The following is a 27,104-nucleotide window of genomic DNA, read 5'->3' on the forward strand; positions in this document are numbered from 1 at the left end:
GCAAGAAATACCAGTTATGTGCTTTAAGTACTTTTTCAGAATTTACTTGTATTTTTACTAAAAATTAGTTTTAAAAATATTCTCACAAAAAATGATTTCAGATATTTTAAAAGCATTTTAATACGGATGGCTTTTAGGTCAATATTCCTTTAATATTCTATGAAAAATATAAACAGTGTTCGATATAGAAAGAAAGAAATCGACGAGACGACGTATTTGGAAGTTTGTGTATGAACTAGTACCTGAGGACCGCGTCAACAAACAACTCATCACTCAACAAGCAACACACAATGTCAATGGGTTCTCTGAGACTCTCAGACTCAGTCTGACTGAGAGAGACAGCCTCCAAAACTTCAAACCCTGCTGGTACTGCTGCTGGCGGAGCTCTAGAGAGAGAGAGATAGAGAGACAGAAAGCTCAAAGCTCAAAACATGGCCGATTCCAAAGTGGAGACAATCTCCCGATTAGCCCAATGGAGGATCGAGAACTTCGGACCTTGCTCTTACAAAAAGTCCGACCCTTTCCGGCTCGGAATCTGGAATTGGTACTGCCCGCAACCCCCATTTTTTTTTACTTTGATTCATCTGTTTATGCGGGTTATGAAATTTCATGATCTTTTTTGGTTGGGAAATTAGGCATTTTTCGATAGAGAAGAATCGGTACCTCTACATTCGTCTGTTTCCAGAGCCGTCGCGGGTGTCGAAAGAACAGCCTCCCCTTGCTCGCTTTGTTCTCAGAGTCTCTAGCCCCGGCCCCGGCCCCGGCCGTAAGCCTTACATCTCTCCTGGTATTTCTCTTTCTCTTGCACTTTCAATTCAAATTCTTGAACTTTTTGGGGATGGTTTGTGATTGATTGGTGACGATGATTGCTGTGGATTTGTCACCTTTGGGAATGTGGTTAAATTGATTTTATTAGGGTTGCATCAGCTCAAAATTGTGTAAAATGCAACTTCAAATGCTAAAGGGTGTTTCTCTTTCAATCGAAGGGGTAATTCTTAGTCGAATATAGATCAATCTCTTCCATTGTTCATATGGGTTTGATATGGTTTCTATACTTTTTTGGAAGTTAGTATATGAGTGATTGAAATGTTCGTAAGTTGCCAATAGCTAAGTCGAGTTATTGGAAGTAGTACATAATTAGACTACAGAGGAAAAGGAAACAAAATCGATACTGTAGTAGTGCTTAGCGAAATGGGAGCTGCCTACACAACGAAAATGGGGTTGTGGGAGAGCATTACCAACTTAGTAGAGTTATTAAAAGTAGTACAGAGTCATGGTATCATATCTGAAGAGTGAAGGCCGATGAATTCTTTTCGTTCCATATTGATGGATTTCGTTTTTGTTGTTTTCTTAGATATGTTTTGTATGAATTCTCCAGTGATATTTTGAGGCAGAACTGATAGAGGATCTTCACATGTCCCTTGTCAAATATATCATATACCTGTGTTTCAGCATGCTCGTCAGAACATGGTATAAATTAATATGTAACTAGACACAACAAATTCAGACAGCAAAATTCCCCTCGCTCACTGGAACTCTGGAAAATTTAAACGTCATCAGAAATATTTACCTCACATATATTTGTTTTAGAAATCTCCTTTTTTATGGCCTTTTCTTTTCCTTTTAATCCAGAATGCATTAAGCAGTAATTCTGTTCCTGTGATGTTGTTCTGCCTCTTGTTACAGTTCATGAAAGACTGCTTCGTACAAGTGAAGACTTTGTCTGGCCTGTTGATTCCACCTTCCTTGGTCGCTTCATCATTGATGTTGAGTTTCTCGACTTGAAGATATGCCCTTCAAATGTAAGTTCCATAACATAATTATCTGTGTGTTAGTTTCTTTATAAAATTTGTTGTATCACACCAAATGGATTTCCATTATTGTTGGTTATCTCCTCACTGGTTGACCATGGGCGGCAAACCATCATTTAACTGTGGAAACAATTATTCTGTTTTTAGCTTGTTTTACCTAGATTAACTAACATGTAGCTCAGTACCAGTGTCTGGAGGACATGATTTCTTGCAATTGTATTTTAGTTCAACCATGTATATATACATCCTTTAAGAGTGGTAAGTTATTTTATGAAATCAGGGCGGGGAAGCTAGTCCTGTATGGCCTGCTGATGGATTGATGCAATCTGTATCAACCCAAAGCACTCTCCGGTGCCTCTCTCGCATGCTTGATGAGGGCATCCATGCTGATGTTACTATCAACACTGCTGATGGCAGTTTAAGAGCTCACAAAGCAATTCTTTCTGCAACTTCTCCCGTGTTCCAAAGCATGTTCAGTCACGACCTTAAGGAAAAAGAGTCCTCCATAATCCACATAGTAGACATGTCCCTGGAATCTTGCATGGCACTTCTAAGTTACCTCTATGGAACCATTAAACAAGAAGATTTCTGGAAGCACCGGTTGGCACTTCTAGGGGCAGCAGACAAGTACGACATTGCAGACTTAAAAGATGCTTGTGAGGAAAGCCTTTTGGAAGATATTAACTCAACGAATGTCCTTGAGAGGCTGCAAGACGCCTGGTTGTACCAGCTGAATAAGCTTAAGAAAGGATGCTTGATGTACTTGTTTGATTTTGGAAAAATATATGACGTGAGAGAAGAAGTAAGTAACTTTTTCAGGCATGCAGACCGAGAATTGATGACGGAAATGTTTCAGGAGGTGCTTACTGTTTGGAAGCCTGTGTAGGTTACCATGGTATTCTTAGTGTCATATGCAATCAGGTGAAAGATACATGTATGTACATTTGTGAGTCCTTTGGTTATATGCATATATGAGGATGTTGTGAGCTCATAAGAGAGTTGTTAGTCTGAAGTTTAGTTTTGGCTCTCAAGTGTTGTTTGAGTGAGATAATGCATGTTGTTGAAGCAAATCTTAAATCTTGTAAAGAATTTGCGTATTTCGGTTTTGAAATTGTTAAAAGCTAAGGGTTGTTTGATAACTATTTTATTTCTGCTTGACTGTGGTCACGAGGAGGGTGAAATTTCCCATGGCCTCTCAAGACCAAAATGGGTGGATAATTGTGGTTTGCTAGTTGTCTCCTTTTTTTTTTTTTTACTTTTTTTTTTCCAAGAAGGAAAAAAAAATTATATTATGATGAAATTGAGGTCTATTATCAAAATAATCTATCCTTTAGGTTTTCATTCTATTGTATCGCTCCTCAAACATTCACTCAAATTGAATTTTGTCATTATCATTTTATATTTATATGATGTATTGTTCATGTATGAACATTTTAATGATATTTTATATTTATATGATGTATTGTGCCTGTATGAACATTTTTAATGATCAAACAATTTTCGAACATACAAGCTTCAACAAAAGAAAATTCAGAGAACTTAGCGAAGAAGGCTTTGGTGTATTTAACACAATACGTTGAAATGAAGGAAAGCTATTTATTGATATCCCCGATAAGTCACATATATGTACATATACATGAGTCAAAATAAACAAACAAGAGGGAGCCTTCACAAAGGTTGCTTAGGAGAAGTCTCAGCAGTCTGTAGAGCCCCAGAAAGAGCAGGCACTGGAGGGGGATCATTTGGAGTCTCAGTACTGGACAGAACCCTAGAAGGAGGAGGCAGCAGAGGTTGATCATTTGGAGCTTCATTACGCGGTACAGCCCCAGAAGACGAAGGCAATAAATGCCTTTGGAACAAACCCACAAATCTCTGATGATCAAGTAAAACCTGACCATCAGATTCCTTCATCTGGTCAAGCTTCCTCTTCATGTTTGTAGCATAGTCATGTGCGAGCCGGTGCAACTGTTTATTCTCATGCTTGAGCCCCCTAATCTCCTGTTTGAGACTCATCACTTCAGCCGCCAATGATTCAACTTGGCGGGTTCGAGCAAATAGGCGTTGGGCCATGTTAGACACAGAACCTGCACACTGAACACTGAGAGCCAGAGAATCCTTAACAGCCAACTCATCAGACCGTTTGGAAAGTAGTCTGTTATCTTTGGGAGTGAGAAGGTTCCTGGCCACTACCGCAGCGGTCATATCATTCTTCATCACGGAATCCCCAATGGTAAGAGGACCAGTAGGGGAGACGAAGGATGGGCGCCATATGTTGTCTGGAGAAGGCGTGGCTGCCTCTTCAACAAGGTTCAAGTCAAAACGACGGTCGGAGGGGCCAGACATTTTCAAAGGTGTTGAAGAGAGAAGAGGTCGGACAAATCAAGATCATAGAAGTGCAAGAATAGAGCTTCTACTGGTGGAGATTCAAGTGTGCTTTGGAACTTAATGCTAGCCTCTATAAAAATCTGCACTCGACGGAGCTTTAGAAATCGAAGAGGCGTTTGCTTTCTCAAAAGCTGGGCTGCTCAGAGACCACGAGACGTTTGCTTTCTCAAAAGTTGGGCTGCTCAAAGACCACGAAGGCCGATCTCAGAAATCGAAGAGGCGCTTGCTTTCTCAAAAGCTGGGCTGCTCAGAGACCACGAAGGCCAGACTCCCAACATGATTACTTTCTCAAAAATCGAAGAGACACCACTCTCCGAATCTCGAGAGCCAGACCTCTAGCAGGATTGCTTTCTAAAAAATCGAAAAGGCATCGTTCTCCGAATCTCGAGAGCCAGATCTCCGACATGATTGCTTGTTCGAAAACCGAAGAGGCACCACTTTCCCAACTTCAAGAGCCGGATCTCCTTGGATAAAGCTTGTCTGTAATCTTTACACGCAACATCAGCTTTCCAGATACCACAGACCACTTTTTCAAAGTGCTCTGACAGAGTTAAAACATGTGAAGCTGGCAGCTCCCACTACCGTGTTATGACCAAGCAGGGTAAAGGAATATCATTACTACTTGTTGTTAGGGAGACTCCTATATATGTTGACCTCCATCCCCAACAGACAGGCAGACCTGCAAAAATGCTCAACCCTTCCTCATATCTGAGAGGGCACTCCCAAAGAAGCCTTTCGAAATATTCAGCTTTCTTTCCCCCCGATAATACCTCTACAAACAAGCTATACTAGAGCAAGAATATCTCATATCATCAGGGTTAAAAGCAAGAGTATCCCATATCATGTTTTTTCCCTGTCTTTTCTGTGGCCTTGTTCTTACCTGCAAGACAAGGAGAAAGAGAGCAATCAGTCAGCACTTGGACTCAAGCTTCCAGTCAGGAATTGACTGCCTGGAACCCCTTACTTGATTACTTACCTGGCATTGCTCTCGAGTACTCATCTTCAACATCTTATGCTTCCAAGGAAGATACCGCATCTGCCTGAGGAACAGATAGGGCAAGTGAGAAGGATACAAGGAAGCATGTGGAGACAAGCGTAACAGCACACGTGCCGATACATCCACTACTCTGTCAAAAGCAAAAGTATCCCATATCAGCAGGGTCGAACGTACTATAGATTTGATGAACTTGTTTTGACCCTTAAATTCTTCAGTCGGCCTTATACTCTGGAGGAAACCAGAAAACCCTCCAGCCCAGTTCAAGAATAAGCCTGTGGAAAGTTACTTCTTCAAAAGCAAAAGTATCCCATATCATCTCTTCTCATTTTTCTTCTCTTTATCCTTCATGCTGCGTGCAAGATAGGGAGAATGTGAACAATCAGTCGGAACTCGAAATCAAAGTTATGATCTGGGACTGATTGCTTGGAGCTCTGATTGCTTACCTTGTCTGTCACCTCTTTTAGCAGATCCCCTAGCTCGGCGACTTGGAGGACTCCTACTACATGGTTTGTATCGCGCTTGACCAAGCCTGAAACTACAAGTAAGCTTCAAGTGAAATTGATACATTACCTTGTGCATCTCCACCAGTTAAAGATACCACCCTTGGATGGAGGAAGAGTACTTCCAGAGAAGATGCCACATCTACCAAAGAGACAGATAAGGCAAGTCAAGACGATACCACACTCCGGTACTTAGAAGTTTCGTGATTACGAGATCATTCTCCCACAATATTTCCTAATGTCATTTGTACTAAATCATTCACTTGTACTCACTAAAAGAGAGCTTGAACCTATGTACTTGTGTAAACCCTTCACAATTAATGAGAACTCCTCTATTTCGTGGACGTAGCCAATATGGGTGAACCACGTACATCTGGTGTCTGCTTTCCTATCTCTATCCATTTATATACTTATCCACACTAATGACCGGAGCAATCTAGCGAAGATCACAAAAAGCGACCGTTTTCGCTACCTAGGATCTATCTTGCAAGAGAACGGAGAATTAGATGGAGATCTCAACCATAGAATACAAGCTGGATGGATGAAGTGTAAGAGTGCATCCGGCGTGTTGTGTGACCGTCGTAGGTCACTGAAGCTCAAGGGAAAATTTTATAGGACGGCAATAAGGCCAGCGATGTTGTATGGCACAGAATGTTGGGCGGTGAAGCATCAACACGTACACAAAATGGGTGTAGCGGAGATAAGGATGCTTCGTGGGATGTGTGGGCACACGAGAAAGGATAAGATTGTGAATAAGGATATCCGAGGTAAAGTAGGAGTAGCCGAAGTTGAAGGAAAGATGAGAGAAAATCGGTTACGGTGGTTTGGACATGTGCAAAGAAGGCCTACTGACGCTCTGGTTCGAAGATGTGACTACGGAACAGAGGTTCGGGGCCGAAGGGGTAAGGAAGATCTAGGAAAACTTTGGAAGAGACCCTAAGAAAAGACTTAGAGTACTTGGATCTAACGGAGGACATGACACAAAACCGAGCGCAATGGCGTTCTAGGATTCATATAGCCGACCCCACTTAGTGGGAAAAAGGCTTTGTTGTTGTTGTTGTTGTTGATTATTTTTTCAAGAACAATTATTCACAAGGTACATGAACGATTTCAATGGATGAACCACATTATAGAATGGCGAAGAACGGAGTATGTGGGGACTTGGTATGTGTACGATGAAGAGTGAAAAAATTTCGATGTTGATCTTGTAACTATATCCAGAATGTGCCGCCCAAATGCCGTCTGATGGTTAAGTTAATGAATGATTTCAGTCAAATAGTGGGCAAGAGAATTCAAGTGGGTAGATTGTTTTACCGTACATGAATCCTAGATGAGTGTATTTACACCGTGAGAGAGATTTTTTTTAAGGATAAAATTCTCGTTCTAAGCCACAAGAATCTTAGAGGATATCTAGTAAGTAGATATTGCGTTCTCTTAGGAGTTGTGATTACTTGCGTCGCATGCTTATCCCTAGATTGTAGGGACTCCAAGACTTATAGAATCTGATTTTGCCCATATCCGAATCAGATCGTGTGTTCTGCGAAACAAGCATGGTCATCCAGCAGAGTCACTAGGACTCCGCCTGTTGCCTCGGAGTAGAGTGATGGTGGCACCCTGCTCCGTTTGATACAATTTCATCTGAAGCTGGTGAGTTCATGATCGAACCTATGAGGTAATTGTATTCAAATCAGCCTTATTTCAATCTTGAAAAATTATAGTTTATAGTCCCACAATGATCCAAACTCAATTATTACAAAGTGTTGTTACTCAAAAGTGTGAACCCAATTGCACACAATTGAAGCATGAGAAATGTTAAGGAGACTCTCAAGGTGGAACTTTTTATGAACTCCGAGTTTAACTTTATTTCCCGTGCTAATATTATAAAACATTGTGCAAAAAGTATGAGCCTTAACATTTCTCTTAGAAGCAATGAATAAGATGTCCTAAGAATAAAAACAAACTTTGCTAAAAATTCCTAAATTATTTTTCGGCTAGAAGCCTAAATATCTTATCTTTTTTTTATCTACTAAACTTTTAATTTGTTTTTTTTCTAACAAAAGATAATAAACTACATAGATAAGATTCGAACACTAGACCTCAAAAGATTTTTCTTATTTGATTAAACTGTCGAATTTCCCTTTGAACTTTCACCTAACTTTTGATTTACCCATGAACTTTTAAATTGGAAAATCAAGGACTTAGACTAATTGTTTAGGCCCATTTCTCCCTTATCGTTAGTTTTCCATAGATTTCAGCCAAATTAACGTTAACTCTTATCTCGTGCACACCACATGACTCTCATTTGAGAATGAAAATGTTACTTCGCTAGACCTTGAGACGCAAACACTATAGATTCACACATATTTGCACAAGTCAACACTTTAAAAATCTAAGGTTTTCAATTATTTTAAAAAACGAAGCGACCAAACTATTTTCACATATTGTGCACATATTTTCATTTAACAGAAATTTGGATAGAATAAATAAAAAACTAACAGTAGGGAAAATTGGTCAGAATAATTAGTTCAAGTCCTTGATTTTTCAATTTTTCAATTTAAAGATAAATAAAAAATTAAGTGAAACTTTATAGGGAAAATCGGCAGTTTACACTTTTTTCTTTGCCAATTGGAATTGGTAATGTTACTTGGAACCTGGGTAGCCCAGCAAACCGACTGGACTAAGTAAGTAACACATAAATTCTCACAATTCGATACTTTTTCCACAATCTCGATCAAATTACAGACCAAAAGAATTTTCCCAAAACTTTAAGAACGAACCCCTTTGCTACTTTCTCTTCCTCACAGTTTGTTTCTCTGAGCTCTCCAATGGCTTCCACCCTCTACCAATACTCAATCACTCAGCAAAACCAAGCCCTACCAAACACCCACCACCTCCTATCCTGCGACTGTTTCATCTTCCACTTCAACTTCACCCACCAACTCCAACTTTTCTTCCCCCAGGACTTGATTGTCCCACTCAATTCAATCCAACAATCGTTCCTTGTCCCCTTTCATGTGTTTTTCTCACAGACCCGAGAAACAATCGAGACCATTCTATCCGGGACTGGAGTTTCCATGGACTTTGTGGAGACTCTGGTGCCGGAAGTTTATGCTTTGGCCGTGGAGATTACCCGGAACTCTGAAAATGCTGAGCCGATAGTAGTCCCGCTGGATTTGGATGTCCTTGCTGTGACCCCTTTTGATGACCGGGAACAGATTGAGAGGGCTATTGTGGAATCTGGGCTGGTTTATAATCCTGTCCCGGCCGCCAAGTCATTGGGTGCCGGACTAAAGACTGTAAATATTGAGAATTTGGGTGTGAGCAAGGAATGTAGCATCTGTTTGGAGGAGCTTTCGACCGGATTGGAGGTTGTGCTCATGCCCTGCAATCATCTGTATCATAAAGATTGCATTGTTGAATGGCTGAAGAGAAGTCACATGTGCCCCTATTGCCGCTTCAAGATGCCCACTTGATTGCATTGGATTGGATTGGATTGCGAAAGGTAAATTCTTGAACTTGAATTTGGGATATCTTGTATTGGATTGGATTAGTGATTGACGTGATTATATTAACCTGTTGGTGTTTCTCAGTTGCCACACCTGCTGGCTTGATCACATTGGCCTAACGAGATTATGATCGAAATCGCGGTGTTTGATAGCTGATGGCAAGGTTCTTGTCCTGGTATGGCCGCTTCTCTATAAATTTTGTGTGTTTGCGTATTGATATGTGATCATTCATATAAATCCATAGCAATTATTGATTTGTATATCACTTTTAACTAAAGGTCAATCCAAGTTTCTAACCAACACGAAGGAACTAATGATTTAATTGATTGCATTGAGCCATTCAGCTTTCTGCTATGTTACCGACGATGGAGGGAGTCTTATGGAAAGTTTCCGGTGTTGTGCTTGGAACTGAAGTGCAGGGGACTTGATGCATTAGCAAGCTGCTATGAGTATCTGAGCTAAGTGCACGAAGGCTAGATAGAAAAAATTCGGCGTTCATAGTTTTAAGGTAAATAGAAAATGCAGCACAAGTTTATATGTAATGTGTAATGTAAGAGTGGTTCAAGAGTCTTGGCAAAGACGAATGTCATTGTATTCGTTATCGACAATGCTAAAAGATTTTTGTCCTCTTTACTATGAACGAACGCTTTGCTTACGTTACAAATCAAAGGCATTTAAGGAGAAAAAGGAAAAAGATATTAACACTGTACACAAAAAAGAAAGCCAAAAAAAAAAAGAAAAAAAAGTAGTGCACAGCTTCTTCTCTTCAATTGTACAAGGGTGTTTCTATGCAGATACTATTTTCTTCTTTGCCTCAGATCAGTTAAAAGTTCCCGCCGCGTCGCTCTTGGATTGGTTTATTTGAGCCAAGGAGTAGCACCAAACTGCCAGGGCTTGTCAGCCAGTTAGTGGATGATCATGTTATTTGCGAGTTTGTGCAGGAGCAGACCATTCAAGCAAGCAGGTTGGTTCCAGAGTTTTTCATCGCAAAGAGGGATTTGTTGTTTTGGATTCGGGTTTAAGTTGATTTGGTGAAGGGTAGTTGTTTATCTCCTCGTTCCAAGGCGTCTCTCCATTGCCTGTACCTCACTCCTAGCTTGTCATATGTCACCGGCCAATTCCAGACATTTGCCCCGTTGTTCATTCGCTCTTGTTGACCTAGCACGAGCCTTAGATCCTCGTTCAAAACCTGTGGATTGAACACAAGAAATTTTGTAAGCAGGAATGCGAGAAAAAAAGGTTATGTGAAAAGTAACGTATGTCACAAACAATTTTGTTTACCTGTTGGGCAAAATGCCTCCACATAAAGTTCATGAATGGAACGTGCTTCAGCACGGGCGCAAAATCCAGTGACATTCTGTATAATAACCTTGTTTTACCTCTCGAAGAAGGTAAGCATACATGGAGTTGATGAAGATGTGTGGAACACTGTTTAGTACTCTGCCCTTCCAGTTTTCCCGGTTTTGAGATCCCGATGGTTGAATTTACCATACAAGGTGGTCGAAATTCCATATCTATAGGATAAGGGTCCCAATATCCTTGGAGGCCAGATGTAGGCGTCAAGAATTTCACGAAGCTGAAAATTCAGATCATTCACCACATTAAGTCCTGATGGAAAGGATTTGTTGTGAAACAACACGCTACAACAGAAGCAACTCCACACTGATGGATAGATATTCGATTCTACAAAAAAGAAACAAGAAACAAACCTAGGAACACTCCATCCCTTCGCGAAGGTGGACGTGTGAGTGAAAGGAGCATGAGCGAGATCTAAAAGGTTATCAAGAAGCAGCCCATGTTCCACTGGGAGTTCTATGACGAGCTGCCAACAACAGTAGAAAAATGTTACAACACTCGTCCACGTATAGAAACAATCACTAAACCTTGTTTTAGAAGAGGTAAAAGGATAAGAATTTTATCTGTAGCATACCTCGGCATGGATTTGAAATCCTGCAGGAGGTTGTAAAGAAGGAAGGGTGGCTGACGGAGGATCAGCACCGGGCCAAATCCACAACATTCCATCTTTCTCGAAACATGGCAATGACTTAATCTTCACTTTGTGTAATCGCGTAGATGGCATTTTTTCACATGTTCCATCGGTTGAATACTCCCACCCTGAAATTTATCCATCACAATGTTGTCAAACTGTTCAGTCCTATAATCATAAAATGTCCATTGTCGTACTTTATGACCTAAATATAGCGCAAATGGCAATGCCCCTTAAACATGTCACTAACCATGGTAAGGGCACGTGATACGGCCCTCATTTACTGAGCCGAGGTCAAGAGGGCAAGCTCTGTGCGCACAAGTATTCTGCACACATCCAGGCTTCCCATCTTTTCCACGAAAGAGAACCCATGGTTCCTCAAAACAATCAAGTGGCACCTGAAAAAGGAAAATCGATGAGACTCTTGTTATAAGACATACTAAAAAACAAGTTCTCCAAAAGATTAACTCCGCAGAAGAAGTGTAATCCGATAGATAATATCAAACTCCATAATGTTCAAACTATAATATAGCAACGAAAACCTATGCCACTGAACTAACTATGTTTTTTGTTGTTGTTGTTAAGGCTAATGTAGCTAATGCACAAATAATGAATGACAAATTCGAAGAACTAGCCTACCATGGTATCATCTTTCAGGTCAGTGGTGAAGGCAACAGGATACCAAAAATTCTTCAATCGGGGATGGTAGGATTGAACTGGACCTGAAACGTTCAAGCTTTTTCGAGGAGGCTTCCTTTTTACAGAATCTAGAGATTGCGTAGAAGTGCTGGGAGAAGGGGATGCTTCCTCGGAAGATGTAGTTGCTCTATCCTGTAACAGCTTATCATTCACTAATTCTTCCATGTAAGCCAATTTATCCAACGCTGTGGAAACCCTTGCTTCCGATATATGAACCTGTTGTAAATCAATTTCAATAGTAAGCCTCTGATCAGCTGAATAGTCTAGAACTAATTAATCTTCGTAAGTGCTACTCAATTTTCAAGGCGGATAAATGGAAGGCAATTCAAGTTATTTGCAAGTTACAAGGTTTTATATCTTCAGGTGTTAAAAAATTATGTACCTGTCTATGAGCCTCCCCTAGTTCTTCTTGCAACTCTGCGAGCTCCTTTTTGACAGTACCTATAGACTTATATTCTCGGGCTAGAGGATTTAGAACGTCCACAACCTGAGCAGCCATACTCGAGTGTAAGAATCCCAACGGAAAATTTCCAAAGCTAATAAGATAATTACTAACTAAACAATAGTTTCCTCCCATGAATCAATGCTCAATGCGCATCACTAGCATTTTTCAAGATTTTGAGATTCGAACTTGATATATCGTCTAGAATCCAGATAGAAGTTACTCATATTAGCACTCTGACCTTTTCATGGAGGAGCATGATTGCGAGCACATCTTGCCGAGCTCGCCAATCACAATACTGTATATCAAATCTAGCAACTTCCAAGGCCTGGTTTGCATCCAGAAACTTGCCCTTAGATTGTGGAAATTTCGACCTTGGATCCTCCACATCAAAGAGTGTGCTCCAAGCATTCTTCTTCTCTATATCTGACTGCTCTCCGAATACAGCAAATACTCGAAATCCTCCTTTCACACCCTGAAATTTAACACACCCAACCACCTAAGCCACCACATGATAATTTGGTCTATATTCATTAGATAAAGATCATAAGCACTAGTTTCAATCGACAACTCAATTAACCAACAAAAAAGGTCGTACCCAGTGCACAAGGTGAAACCTATCCAAATTTGTATACTTTTCTACTAAGCACTTATCAAACACACTAGATATGGGCTTGTTTGGAAATGCTTATCCAGAAAACACTTATCCACATAAGCAGTTTGAACTTTGAAGAACGACCGAAACTTCAAATAAAAACCCTAAAAGTCGCTTTTGCAATACATGAACACTTATAATATGTCATACCACACATTATCATAAGCGCTTTTGATTATCTAAACCGCTTTCGAAAAAAGTCCCCTAACATGCATTATTCCACATTTCAATGTACAAGTCTCCCAGATTTGATAAGTGAAGTATGAATTCGTACCTTCCTGGTGCTAAGCTTGGTCGTTCTGCAAAAAGATATTGGCAGAGATAGAGCTGCAGCTGTGGCTACAATGGTCATGGCGTTTGAAGCTGACAGACTCATGGCATAGAGAGAGAGAGAGAGAGAGAGAGAGAGAGAAAAAAACGTAAGAGATATTGGTGTCACAAATTTATTGTTGGAAAGTTTTGTTGATAAGTGGCTACTGTAGCCCGCGATCTCAGTTCTCCTCCCACGACACGCCACGTGGATGCAGTTGGATAACACGTGGCAAGCTCTAGTTCCACATGCTATTTGCTTGTGTTGAGGAGTATCTGGCAGAAGTGGGGCCCATATATCGTGCCAGCTCGGATGACCAAGATATCCTGATCTATCCACTCCGTTTAGTGTATTTTGTCTTTGCACTTCGATTTTTCGAGTGGGTTGGGTTTTGAAGTGGGTGGGGGCTACACCTCTAATTTTATTTTATTTTTCAATTAAATGATAAATTTGTTATATTAGTTACCGATGAAGTTCGAACTTACGTCATCATGCAAGAGCACAGGTCTTTTTTACTACTGTGGTAAAAGGTCACATGCTAATTTTTTAAATGTGGAAGGTCCCGGGTTCGATGCTTCGAGCTGGTGAGTCTACTTAACTGTGGCCACGGCTTACAGACTTGACTGTGGCTACGGTTCACGGACAGAATGAAATTCCCCATAACTGTACCTAAAAGGAGTAAATAATCGAAACTTACCATCAATTGTCCTTTTTTTCTTGTTTTTTTTTTACTTTTTTATTTTAAAAAAAAGAGATAAATTGTTTGGAAAAGGGTGATTGCTTGTAATCAAAGATGTTGATGGTTGTGAATTGTGATTAGTGCTTAGTGTGTAGCATCTTATTTTCAAGTCAATTAAAATTTTGAAAAGAGAGAGTATACGCTTTGACATGCTTAATGGGTTGGGCTCAATTTCGCTATCGGGTCGGTACAATGTCAACTTTGGCCCGAGCATTTGCTCGCTGCTAGACCCGTTTACAGGTCGGGTTTATTAGGTTTGGGTCGGGTTGAACCCGACCCGTTAAGTTAACAGGTCACCCGAACCCGACCCGTTTCACCCGTTAATATCCGTTAACAATTATTATTTTTTTTTTTGCATAGAGTTTATATTTTGTTGTTAAAACTTTATTGAAATTACTAAAACATCCTCAACTAAAGGGTGTTAACGAGTCTAACGGGTTGACCCAAAGTGATCCGTTATTTAACGAGTTGACCCGTTAGCGACCTAACCCGTTAAGCATCCACCCAAATACTAATATTGACGGGTCGGGTCGGGTCCAAAATGCCAGGTCTACTCACTGCAATGGTTTGATCATTGTTATGCCTCGCGGGATGGGATGAAAAAGGATAATGTTTGTCTCTTTTATGGGGAGACTTAGGCCATCTCCAACCGAATAGTCCAGAAGGCCAAATGGCCGAAAATAGTTCGAAAACCGTCTCTAACCGAGGGCTAGGCCAGAGGGCTCCGAAATCTGGGAGGGCCCCACAGAATCGGGAAAGGTTGGAGGGTTGGCCACTTCCAGCTAGCCAGCCTGCCCCAAGCTGGCCATTTTTTTTTTGAAGTGTTGGATTTCCTGTCGGTTAAAACCGACAGGAATAGTATAAAATATAATGAATTAAAGCTAACGGCTACTGGGATATTTATTAATTAGTATTATTGTCGGTTATAACCGACACAAATACTAATTTGAATTAAAGCTAACTGCAGCTAGCTGTTGTATTCAATTTTTTTTTTTTTTTTGAATTTAAACCTTTTTTAACTTCTATAAATATGGTGAAGCTCTTTCAATTCTTCACTTCATTTGCAATATTTCCTTCAATATATTTTTCAATATTTCCTTCATTTGCAATATTTCTTTCAATTTTTCAATAATTTCCTTCAATATTTTTTCAATAATTTAAATAATAAATTATGTTTGGCCCTATGGCCCTTTGGCCCTCGGTTGGAGACGGTTTTTTGTGACAGGGCTAAAACGAGCCCTCTGGCCCTCGGTTGGAGACGGAGGCAAATATGACCCTGTACTGTTCATTAAAATATTAATATCTTGGAGAATCTTGGAGGGCCAGAGGGCTAAAACGAGCCCTCTGGCTAGCCATCGGTTGGAGATGGCCTTACTTGTCTTCTCACTTGCGACTAACAAACTTTTACCGTTCCATCATTATAATCGAAACTGTTCATTCACTTTATTATTATTTAAAGATCAGACATTCAAAAAATTATCCAATTTCGAGATCATCCAACCATTCATATGCATAAAACAAATAGACAGTCAAGAGGTGGTACATGCTACGAAAATTGTTGATTGGTTTTACACGTATGGATAACTAAATGATCTCCATTGAATGATTTTTTTTTACAAATATGATCTTTAGATGATGATAAAGAGAATGAACAGTTCAAATTATAATATTCATACAATAAACGTTCGTTAATCATAAGTAAAGGGCAAGGTAAGTCTGGCCATGGGGGAACAAGCATTATCCAACGAGAAAAGTGTTACAATTCGTGTTGTTTGTTCTTTTGGATACTAAACGTTCTTAAGAGAAAATTTGGTAGAAAATTTTTTAGTGCTTTTTACCTAAGCACATTCTATGTGCATTTTTTTTTCGAAATTACTTCTAGGAAGTCTATGAATTTAGTTTGGTTTTGGCTTAAAGTCCGGTCAATTTTGTGTGGTTTGGGGAATAGAGGAGAAGATAAGAAGATTGCAAGAGAAGCAAAGGCGAAGACAAAAAAGAGAGGAAGAGGTGAAGAGAGAAGGTGGTGAACGGAGAGAGGAGGATGAGATAGAGTAAGTAGGCAACTCAAAGTGAAGGACAAATTTGCATCCACCTTACGGGTGTGCTCACTCATGTGTGAATAACATACTTTAATTGTATAAATTTCAAAATTCAGACTCATCTACTTAAATAATTAATTAATAGGAACTTGATAAGTTATCTTCACGCATACAACAAATTGATAAGTATAGTAACCATTTACAATCTTATGATAGAGTATCATTAGTTTGACACATATGGATGATAATCATCAAAGTGGTTGATATTCTACAAAGACATTCCTTAAATGATGAATAAGAAATAGAAAAACTCTTACATTGACAATGGTACAATTATCAGAGTTAATTGGACAAGAAAGTGCATACTGTGCAACTATGGTTGAATGTAGTATTGCCACAAAATAAAAATAATGTTAGAATAGTGTTATTTACACATCATTTTTATTTCTCGCACTCTTTCTCAATTCGATCCTTAGATTAAATAAATTAAAAAAAAATCAATGTCTAAAAATTAATGTAAACACGAATATTCCTGCAATGAATGAGACAAGAACACGTGTACAAAATAATATTTATATTAATGATTTAAGGGTTACAATCTCTTCTAAAAATTTAGCCTCTGATTTGATCTTCGTAATGTGTAGATTTGTGGATTGTGCTGTTGATCCAAGGGCATTCAAGGCTTGATCTTAGGATAAACAGGTGATGAACAATGAACGCTTTCTTCAAGGGGGCCGTTGGGGCTTGATCTTGAATTGTGGAAGTTCTTCAAGGGTCGGCGGGGTTTGATCTTGAAGGAAGAAGTTCTTCAAGGGCCGTTGGGGCTTGATCTTGAAGGAGGATTTGACGAAGAACGAAGAAAGCTTTCTTGATTCTTAGGGACTTGCTTGGGAGCTTTAGAGTTTCAAAGCTTCAAGGTTTTGGTGTTTTCTCCTTTTTTTTTGATCCTTTGATGGAAGAGCCTATTTATAGGCTTTGAGAATGAATCACCACCATCCTTTTTTTTGGTGAAGTAAGTGGATGTTGTACATGAAGTGAGTGGATGTTGTAGGTGAAGAGAGTGGATGGTGTAGGTGAAATGAATGGAGGTTGTAGGTGAAGTAAGTGGATGTTGTAGGTGAAGTAAGTGGATGATGTAGGTGAAATGAATGGAGGTTGTAATTTTAATGCATTGGTCAACATTTATTTCACCGAAATTTCGATGTCTACAAATGCCCCCACTTCAAGACGTGTTGTATACATGTGATTGTCACGTGTAGAAGATGCGTTTTGAAGTCCCCTGATGTAGATGTCGATCCAAGGGCCTTCAAGGCTTGATCTTGAAATGGACTGGAAATTTCTTCAAAGGCCGCTGAGGCTTGATCTTGAATTGGGCTTGAAAATTTCTTCAAGGGCCGTCGATGCTTGATCTTGAATGAAATTGGACCACAAAGAGCTTCATGTGGTAAATGATCTTTGGCTTTGGTAATGGATGAATCGACACATATTTTGTTGCGCTCGTTGACTTTCCACAATTTCGATCTTAAACTAGGTTGGAAGGTTTTCTGGTTTCCTCCAATTGTTGATTTTCCACAAGCTTAATCTTGAACTGGACTGGGGATGGGGTTTCTTCTGCCAGACTTGCGCCGAATGTCTAAATTTACTTCTTTTATCTGGAGGTGAATTTGGTTCAAAGATGGCGAACACTTGATCTTGAATCGGACTTGTGATTTCTTCTAGGGTCGTTGGGGCTTGATCTTGAATTTCAATAGGACTGCGAGCAGTTTCAGGATTTAGACACATGGCAGGTAGGCATGAGATGGAGGTGACGGTCTGTTTCTTTGTTCAATCTTTCCAATTCATATTGAAGAGGGTCAGGGGATGAGGTTAGAGGCTGCAAAATATTTGCTTTGAAAGATCAAGGAAGTTCGCGGCATTTTCATATGAACCCCGAGCAATTTGGTTAACGGTATGATCTTCAAGGGTTGTCGAGACTTTGCTTTTCGGCGACAGTGCCAGCGAAAGGCTGTTAAAGCTTATCGAGCTCTTTGATTATAACAACGATGGCGGGCTTGAATTTGACTTAGACTCCTCTGTCCGGATTATGCAGTTCTGCCGAGAAGGGTGTCCTGCTATAATGATTTGTTTTAGCTCATCGTGTTGCATTCTTCTTTGCTTGTTTCTTTTGCATAGCATAAGTGGTGCGCAACCGTTTGCATTTAAATGGTCCTTCAGAGTATCACTTCACAGCGACTTATCCATGCTTGGCAGCTTCAGTGTAAAGAGCCAACATCTTATTAATTGTCCTGAAGTATTTGATGAGGAAATTCGAGACCTATCAACAGTTGAAGATGAGCACTCAAGAGCAGTGTTAGGTAAGCAACCAGGCAAAGGTTCCGGGCAATCAGTTCCTAATTGGAAGTTTGATTTCGGGTTCCGACTGATTGATTTCTTTCTCCTTATCCTGCAGGCAAAAGAAAGGGCAAAGGAAAGGACATGGGAAAACCATGATATGAGATACCTTTGCTATCGACCCTGATGATTTGAGATACTTTTGCTTTTGAAGAAGTAGCGGATGATCAACACATGTATTTGTTAGGCTCGTCTCCACATGCTTCGATACATCACTTTCACTTGCCTCATCACTTTCACTTTCACATGCTTCGATGCATCACTTTCACTTACTGTTGAAGACTCTGTGATGAGGGATGCAACAACGGCTACGGTTGTAGCTAGGAACCTCCTCACTCCTAGAGATGACATGCTACTTTCAAGACGGTCCGATGAGTTAGCTGTTCAAGACTCCCAGGCTCTCAGTGTTCAGTGTGTGAGCTCTTTGTCCAACATAGGCCAACGCCTACTGGCTCGAACTTGCCAAGTTGAATCATTGACAGTCAAGGCGGCCAATCTTAGACAAGAGATTAGAGCACGAGAATAGAGAGTTGCGCATGCTTGCAAATAATTATTCAACGAGCATGAAGAGAAAGCTTGATCAGCTGCAGGAATCTGAAGGTCAGATTCAAAGTGACCATCAGAGGTTTGTGGCTGTACTCCAGAGGCATTTTCTGCATTTGTCATCTAGAGTTCGACCAAGTATTGAGGCTCTGAATAATCAACCTCTGGTGCCTCTTCTTCCTGGAGTTCCACCAAGTATTGTGGCGTCACGTGAGCAACCTTTATGAAGGCTCCCTCTTTTTTTCTTTTTTTTGTTGTATATATTTGTAATTTCTCGAAGATATCAATAGACATGCTTTATTTCATTTCGTGTATTGTGCCAAACATAAATAAAACGTATATCTTACCAAGACGTGTTACTTCCCTATTTTTCTTTTTGTATTTTATTTTATTTTTTTTATAAATCATATTTTCCAAGATGGTGCAGTGCACCATCCCATCACCCTTTATTTTTTTTTTTCAAACGGTGCCTGATGCACCATTTTCCCTTATTCTCTACTTTTCAATCATTCTGTTGCCACCACCTTTTTTTTTTTACTTGCTAACAGTAGCATGCACTTGTGAGTAGTGGCTTAAAGATGGCATGGCTGGGTTCCTCAGTGAGCTTCCTTGCTATACTGCACTCTCTGTATGCGGACCATTCTCATTTGCTTCTCTGGAGACCATCATTTGCACAGTCATTGCACTAACAGTTTTTATTTTTATTTTTATTTTTATTTTTTATGATATATATATATATATATATATGTGTGTGTGTGTGTGTGTGTGTGTGCTGCATGGGATGAAATGAGACAATCTGCAATGGGAGAGTTGTGGCTGTGTGTCGTAGAGACAACGGAGTACCGATTATGGTGAAGCAGGGGAATCGAACGACAAGCTGAAGCTCCACTACTCGATGCTGTGAATCTCTGTGCTTCCTGATTCGACCTGGAAAAACCCAACATACACGAAATTGCTTACGTACATGCCTAGATCAAGAGAGGATGATAAGAATGGGTCTTTGGGTTTCCGATTGGAGTATGAAACCGAGACATTGATGACCCCACTAGACCCATCGTACTCGATCCATGAGCTCACCAGATCGCTGCTCTTGAGATTGATGTCAACGGAGCCCAAATTGCTGACATGCGTTGACACCATAGAGTTCAGATCTAATCCGATATGGTTCCTGTTGATGTCTTTGAATCTGAAGGGTGTCAGAGAGCGTTGGGTCAAGCTTGGAACTGGCATAGTTGGAGATGCAACCCAATAATATCCCAGCATCGATGAACACCTCTGGGAAGGATGTGAGGAAACCCATATGATGACGCGGGAGAGACCTCAACGATGTACATCAGAGCAATCATGAAGGCATAGTTGATGGTGAATTCTATGAGGAGAGCTTCGACGAGGAAGATGAGTCTGCCCTATGCATTTGCAAGTTCTGACGTATAGTAGATTAGAGTAGCCACCATGGCCTTCCCAAGTACGTCACTTCGAACCTTGCAAAGACAAGCTTCTGTTCGGGGACGATCTTGCAGTCGGGATGATAATGGTCCCGATCTCGTGCTTGAACTACCCTTCGGGAGCGGTGATGAAGGCTCAGAAGAGCAGAAGGTACTCCTTGTCGACGGAGGCAGAGGGCATAGCACGCCCAATGGGAGTGTGAGTCTGGGTTATGGTTTTTGAAGGGTTGAGGAGGAATGAGGAGAATGGAGATTGAAGCCAAAACGAGTAGGCCGACGAGTGCTTAGTCAAGCCCAAGGCCTATTGAGGGAATCACATGCGGCTTGAGAGAGAGTAGTGCCTGGTTCTTTTGGGTATATGGGCCTTCGTCCTCAACACAACAATCCAGCCCACCATTTTGGGCTTGCCGACATTTTGCTTCTACTTTTTTTTTTTTTTTTGGAAGAAACTATAATTTAATTTTTTTTATACAAAGAAAATTGCAATTTTTTTAATTCTATAGGTGCTCACTGCATTCATGGATTTCCTTGCTTGTTTTGACAGATAACCCATGTTCACAATTGGGGCAGCTCCTTATGAATTTGCAATTGGTGACGGAGTGAGCCGGATGTGGGTGCAACTGTGCTATTTGTCTAGTGCTTGTTGCAGTGCGTCACTTTTTACCGTGTGGTGCCGTGCAAAAGACTGCAGTTGGATTTCGCTGTGTAATGCCTTTTGGTCACGGTTTTCCCTCAGTGGTGATGTTGTTGTGCACATTAACCTTGCTATTTACCGTGGGCTCTTTGCCGCTGCTGCTTGGAGCTTGTTCCAGTACGTCACTTTTACCGTGTGGGGTTGTATAAAAGACTGCAATGAGTTTATGCTATGTAGTGCCTTTTGGTTACAACTTTCCTCGGTGGTGACGTTGCCGTGCACATTGACCTTGTTGCTTGCCGTGGGCTCTTTGCCGCTGCTACTTGGAACTTGTTCTAGTGCGTCACTTTTACCATGTGGGGTTGTGCAAAAGACTGCAGCGAGTTTATGCTGTGTAGTGCCTTTTGGTCACAACTTTCCTTGGTGGTGACGTTGCCATGCATATTGACCTTGCTGCTTGCCGTGGGCTCTTTGCCACTGCTGCTTGGAGCTTGTTCCAGTGCGTCACTTTTACCGTGTGGGGTTATGCAAAAGACTGCAGCGAGTTTATGCTGTGTAGTGCCTTTTGGTCACAGCTTTCCTTGGTGGTGACGTTGGTGTGATGCTCACCTTTGTAATACGGCTTTGTAACCAAATCATTCCTTTAAAGAAATAAAGTATTAATATTTTGAATTTTCTTTTTGTTCTTCAAAGTGTTTGTGTTTTTGTTGGTGATGTGACTGTACTCGAAGTTTTTGAAGTTTCAAGTTGCCTACGTGTAATATCCCTCGTTTAATTAAGGGTGAAGTGTGATTATAATTGTTTTTATACAAAATTTTAATCTACTTAGTTTTTATTTGTTTAATAGCTTTTAATACTATACTTTTTATTTATTAGAGATTTCTTATTATTGTTAAATATATATATATATATATATATATATATTATAAAAGAAAGGAAAATAACATTCTTTCATGTTCTTCCTTTCTGTGCGATGGAAACAAGGAAGCTGGGAGAAGGTGGCCTTCCATAGCTTTAGGAAAAAAAATCTTCTTTCTTCTTACCCAAAAATCGGATAGAGATTAGGAAATCTTGTGATAGGTCGACCTTTGATTGATCAAAGGAGTGTGTCATAAAGATTTGTTCATCTCCTATTTCACCAAGGAGTGTGTTCGACAGAGGATGAACTAAGAAGAGACTCAGAGGTCTATAAGCAGGAGGTGGATGGCCTAGGAAGCTAGGTTTTTATCATGACTCTGATAGGAGTGAGTAGGATTAGAGAAACTATAAAATGGGTTGTAGAGAAGTGGGAAAGCATCAGAAATCGAAAAGGGGTAGAGAAATTGAGAGTTAGAGAATGTGATTGTGAAGGAAGGATTCAAAGATTTGAAGGGTAAACTTCTTGTTACTTGATTGTTTAGATTTTTCGAATTTAATTTCCTTAGTTGAATTGAAAATGCCATGAGATGTATTTGGAGTTCTTAGTTTTATTTAGGGTTTTCTATTGTTCAATGAACCAATCTGAACTTGAATTAGAGTTGGATAATTCGGATTGGGTGTGTAGATCAAATTTCTTGATCAAGGGTTTGGTTCAAAAGGTCAATTTCTTGTTAATTTTGAGTCATGTTATATTTGGGTGTTGTATACATGACTTCTGGATTACTTGGAAATATTTTGGGTTTTGTTATATGAATTGGAAGTATATTGTTATGTAAGTGCAGAAAATTGATTTCTTTGCAGAGGAAACTCAAGTTTCTAGTGGTCTTATTTTGCTCTTAATTCATAGGTCTTTATGTGCTCCTTTGGAGAAAACTTTTATTGTGTTGAAAATACATATGTCCATGATTGTAACCCAATTGTTTTCACTCAGTTCCGTTGAGTTTTGGTTGATCAAAACCTTATTTAAACTTGGGTCGCGAGCTGCCAAACAGCAGCAGAAGACTGGGTTTCCAATTTCAAGACTCCATTTATCTTTTGGCATAACTTCCAATTTAGAGCTCATTTTTCTACAAACTTTATATGCTTTTAAAGTACATTACACGAACTTCAAAACCAATGTAATATTACACGATTTGGTTTAGTTTTGAATGTTCGAAAATGAGTCTAAACTTGGTTCAATAGTGCTGTTTTTCTACAGATTTTGTGAAGATGCAAAGTTTTGTTTTTAGCACACTTAATTTCTTTTCCAACTTCCCTTCTAGTCCTCTTTACTTGATTTGAGTGATATTATTTGAGTTATAAGATTCCATAATTTATGTACTTTCTTTAGATAATATCAATTTTGTGGTTGAACACTTAGTTTGGTTTCTTGTACTTTCTTTATATGTTACTTGTGTTTATATTTTTGGTTGTATTTTTGTGTTCCGATTAGGTTCTTCAGAGGAACAAAATTAATCGAATTCAAGGTAGGGGGTTCTGGGAAACCTTATATATATATATATATATATATATATATATATATATATATATATATATTAATTTAATTATTTCTTACTTAAGTACATATACAAGTTTGAGATACATGTTTTTATTGGATATTTGAGTATGATGAATGTTCGAAATGAAATTTGGGTCCATGATGTGGGAGTAAAGTGGGATTGTCGGAAAGAACTTCGGGAATCTAAGGTGGTGACTATTAGTTTTGTGTAGTTGGGCCAAACTCTTAGTAGGTACCAGCTCTCAGGCGAGCCCACAGTGCACAGATTCTTTAAGGGTAATTTGGGACTGCAGATGAATAGTTTAGGCAAGATGACTAACAAAAGGGGAGTTCAGGGAAGTTTAGGGATGGGGGTTAGTTCATATATTTAAACACTCGGGATCAAGTGCTATAAGTACGGAATGGGACGTACAAGGTCTGGGTGTTTAGTTATGTGGATTAACGAGTATAGTTAAGGCATTTGCATTGCATTCTTACGCATCATTCTAATTTTGGTTTTAATTCTGCTATCTTAATTATACTTTGTTATTTTAGTAATGAAGGTATATGTCCCTACTAAACTTTTTAAGCTCACCCTAACGAAATTTTGCTGGTACAGAACCAGAAACCTAAAAGTCTGCTTGCTATCTGTTTTGTAATTATGTATAAAAAATAAAAAGATGAGCTTGTTGGCTTTTGCTCTCTTGTTTGAATAAAGAACTACTTTTGTGTGAACTTTGAGTAGTTCATAAGTTGTAATTTTGGTTGAAACTTTCAATAATGAATATGTTGTTTAGTTAATTTTGTTCCAAGCGAGTTATACATGCTTTTATTTCATGTCACATTCTCAATTATATTAGTTAAGCTTATAATTAAGGTGTGATTCACGTTCTGAACCAAGGTTTATGTTAATCCTTGGGTTGGGCCGTGACACTACGTACCCTCGATTGAGGAGGGATCAAGTCATGACGTAGTTCAAAGGAGTGATGTTTTTTTTTTTTTTCCATACACAGTTTATGCTCTTACAGGCTAGGAGCATAGTGCGTTTGTTTTAAGGGTAGTAGCACTTCAAGAATCTTCTATTGATGGGGCTGATCTTCAAGCCATCTTTTGCCATGATTAAGTAGGCACTGTTGGTGTAAACCTCTTGTATTACGTATGGTCCATCCCACTTTGATGTGAACTTACTTTTTGTCTACTGAGTTGTGATGATAGGCCTACGCAATACGAGGGCGAGGTCTTCAGTTTGGAAAGACCTTGGGCAAGCCTTCTTGTTGAATACCTTGGATAGTCGTGCTTGGTAGCATTCCAAGTGTTGTTGAGTTTCAAGCCTTATCTCATTCAGCATTTCCAGCTCTTGAAGACGCAACTTTGCATTCTCTTCATCAATCAAGCCATCTTGTATAGCCATCCTTAGTGAGGGGATTTGACTTTCAAGTGGTAGAACAGCTTCCACGCCATATACGAGAGAATAAGGCATAGTTTGGGTAGGAGTCCTATGTGTCGTCCTATATGCCCAAAATGCTTCGCTTATTCTTTCGTGCCAGTCTCTCTTTGTTAGGCCGATCACATTCTTCAGGAGGTTGCACAATGTTTTGTTAAATGCTTCTGCAAGACCGTTGGCCGGAACATGATACATGGATACATGGATGACTTGTGCTGTTTGAACTTGTATTTCTTGCAGAGCTCATCCACGAGTTGATTAAAGAACTGTTTTCCGTTGTCAGTGATAATCTAGCGAGGCACACCATATCGGTGGATGATATGCTCCTTGATGAAACGGACGACAGTTTCCTTCTTGCCTTCCCTTAGGGGTATGGCTTCAGCCCACTTGGAGAAGTAATATGTTGTAGCTAGGATGTAAGTTTCTCTTACAGATGACTTTGGCGTAATTGGTCATACAACGTCCAATCCCCATGCGTCGAATGGCCATGAAGCAGCTGTAGGGTGTAATGATTCAGGTGGTTGATGTATGAAGTTGGCATGGAATTGGCAGGCTTGGCACCTTTTGGCGTGTTCTAGGCAATCCTTCATCATGCTTGGCTAGTAGTAACCTTTGAGCTGGAAATGCAATTTTGGTCCAGATTGATGTGCCCCGCATATACCTGAATGTGCTTCTTCCATGGCTTGATTGACTTCTTCCTCACCTAGGCATCTTAGAAGTACCCCTTCAAAAGAGCGTCGGTAGAGTGTTCATTTGTAGTAGAGGAAGCGAGGTGCTCATCGACGTATTTCAGAGCGGTGTCTAGGATCATCTAGAAGCTTTCCATGCTCCAAGTAGTCGATCAACGATTGTCTCCACTCTTCAACGTCGACTGGAAGTACTGAGATAAGGTTTATATCATCTAGTAGTATTTCAGTGACAAGCGGGATCACCTATCTTTGGCAAACTGGCATGTCTGCCGCTTCGTATTCTCCTAATGTCATGTTTGAGGCTAGGTTGGCAAGAACATCTGCCATTTGATTTTCTTTTCTTAGCACATGTTCTAGTGTTACAGCCTCGAACTTTTGCAGTAATTGAGTTGCTAGCCGGAAGTATGGGATGAGATCATCTTTCCTCACCTCATATTCAATCAAGAGCTTAGAGTCGCCATATACCTCAAAGGCTGTGATTTCCATGTTGATCGCTATTTGGAGTCCGATGATCAGTGCTTGGTACTCAGCGACGTTGTTGGAGCATAATTCGCTTAGTTAGAAGGAATAAGGTAGTATTTGCCTTTGTGGCGACATGAATACTACTCCTACCCCCACTCCATCTGCTCTTGCAGATCTGTTGAAAAACATCATCCATGTCGGGAAAATGTCGATGTAGAACACCTCCTCGTCAGTCAAGTCATCTGAGATTTTCCCATCAGTCGGGATTGGGTGATCGACAAGGAAGTCTGCTAGCACTTGTCCCTTAACGACTTTAGTTAGAACGTAGATGATCTCATATTGATTAAGAAGTAGAGCCCATTTAGCAAGTCACCCTATTAAGACTGGTTTGGACATGACGTATTTGACCGGGTCAGCTTTAGCAACCAGGTGGATGGTGTAAGCGTGCATGTAATGCTTGAGCTTCTGGATGGCGAACACCAAGGCAAGGCACATCTTTTCTATTGGGGAGTAGTTTAACTCAACACCGGTGAGAGTTCGACTGAGGTAGTAAAACGCTCATTCTTTATGGGATTCATTCTCTTATGCCAAGAGTGCTCCAATTGAACTTTCCTGAGCAGCGATGTACAATATGAGCGGTTTCCTTGGCACAGGCGCCCCCCAGGACAGGTGGACTTGATAAATACTTTTTTATGCTTTCAAAAACATTGTGGCATGCTTCGTCCCATACGAACGGAACATCATTCTTCATGAGTCAATTGAATGGTTAACAATACCCTGCAAGGTTGGAGATGAAGCGTCTGATGAAGGCTAGTCGTCCTTGTAGACTTTTCAGCTCGTGCAGGTTTCTTGGCTCAGGCATGCTTTGAATGGCCTTGATCTTTGATTGGTCCACTTCAATGCCACGATGCTTGACAATGAAACCAAGGAACTTTCCAGAGGTGACGACAAATGCACACTTTAACGGGTTCATCTTGAGGTTGTATTTTCGCAGCATTTCGAACACTATTCATAAATCCTTCAAGTGATCT

General features: G+C 40.1%; 2 protein-coding genes and 1 long non-coding RNA gene across 4 annotated transcripts; 2 read left to right on the forward strand and 1 right to left on the reverse strand.

Annotated features, from left to right (window-relative positions):
* The first annotated feature begins 217 nt into the window (after positions 1–217).
* Positions 218–2,950, forward strand: LOC126631705 (BTB/POZ domain-containing protein At1g21780). Its single transcript, XM_050301833.1, has 4 exons — positions 218–544; positions 636–787; positions 1,687–1,802; positions 2,092–2,950. The coding sequence occupies exons 1-4, from the start codon at positions 432–434 to the stop codon at positions 2,695–2,697; spliced, it is 987 nt and encodes a 328-aa protein (XP_050157790.1). The 5' UTR covers positions 218–431; the 3' UTR covers positions 2,698–2,950.
* A 2,219-nt stretch (positions 2,951–5,169) lies between these two features.
* On the forward strand, positions 5,170–9,839 carry LOC126631709 (uncharacterized). Its single transcript, XR_007626438.1, has 3 exons — positions 5,170–9,195; positions 9,284–9,374; positions 9,544–9,839. It is a non-coding gene; the product is annotated as an uncharacterized LOC126631709 (long non-coding RNA).
* Positions 9,770–13,417, reverse strand: LOC126631704 (chlorophyllide a oxygenase, chloroplastic-like). 2 transcript variants are annotated; one of them, XM_050301832.1, is made up of 9 exons: positions 13,257–13,417; positions 12,569–12,802; positions 12,268–12,372; positions 11,826–12,101; positions 11,437–11,584; positions 11,130–11,314; positions 10,909–11,021; positions 10,481–10,775; positions 9,770–10,388 (listed from the first exon to the last, which is right to left on the reverse strand). In XM_050301832.1, the coding sequence occupies exons 1-9, from the start codon at positions 13,356–13,358 to the stop codon at positions 10,218–10,220; spliced, it is 1,629 nt and encodes a 542-aa protein (XP_050157789.1). In that variant the 5' UTR covers positions 13,359–13,417; the 3' UTR covers positions 9,770–10,217. The 2 variants fall into 2 exon arrangements, with proteins under 2 accessions (XP_050157789.1, XP_050157788.1); XM_050301831.1 differs by having other exon boundaries at positions 12,569–12,826; positions 13,257–13,408.
* Positions 13,418–27,104: the final 13,687 nt, after the last annotated feature.

Source organism: Malus sylvestris, chromosome 8 (genome assembly GCF_916048215.2).
Source record: "Malus sylvestris chromosome 8, drMalSylv7.2, whole genome shotgun sequence".
In the NCBI taxonomy this organism is placed as follows: domain Eukaryota; kingdom Viridiplantae; phylum Streptophyta; class Magnoliopsida; order Rosales; family Rosaceae; genus Malus; species Malus sylvestris.

What these genes read in the sequence shown, in the direction of transcription:
- LOC126631705 (XM_050301833.1), top strand. Translation starts at nt 432, where the DNA reads ATGGCCGATTCCAAAGTGGAGACAATCTCCCGATTAGCCCAATGGAGG. An exon ending in CGGCTCGGAATCTGGAATTG is followed by an intron (nt 545 to 635) that starts GTACTGCCCGCA and finishes TTGGGAAATTAG; the next exon opens with GCATTTTTCGATAGAGAAGA. An exon ending in TAAGCCTTACATCTCTCCTG is followed by an intron (nt 788 to 1,686) that starts GTATTTCTCTTT and finishes CTCTTGTTACAG; the next exon opens with TTCATGAAAGACTGCTTCGT.
- LOC126631704 (XM_050301831.1), bottom strand. Translation starts at nt 13,358, where the DNA reads ATGAGTCTGTCAGCTTCAAACGCCATGACCATTGTAGCCACAGCTGCA. An exon ending in AAGGGATGGAGTGTTCCTAG is followed by an intron (nt 10,776 to 10,908) that starts GTTTGTTTCTTG and finishes CTGAATTTTCAG; the next exon opens with CTTCGTGAAATTCTTGACGC. An exon ending in GGAGGCATTTTGCCCAACAG is followed by an intron (nt 10,389 to 10,480) that starts GTAAACAAAATT and finishes TTCAATCCACAG; the next exon opens with GTTTTGAACGAGGATCTAAG.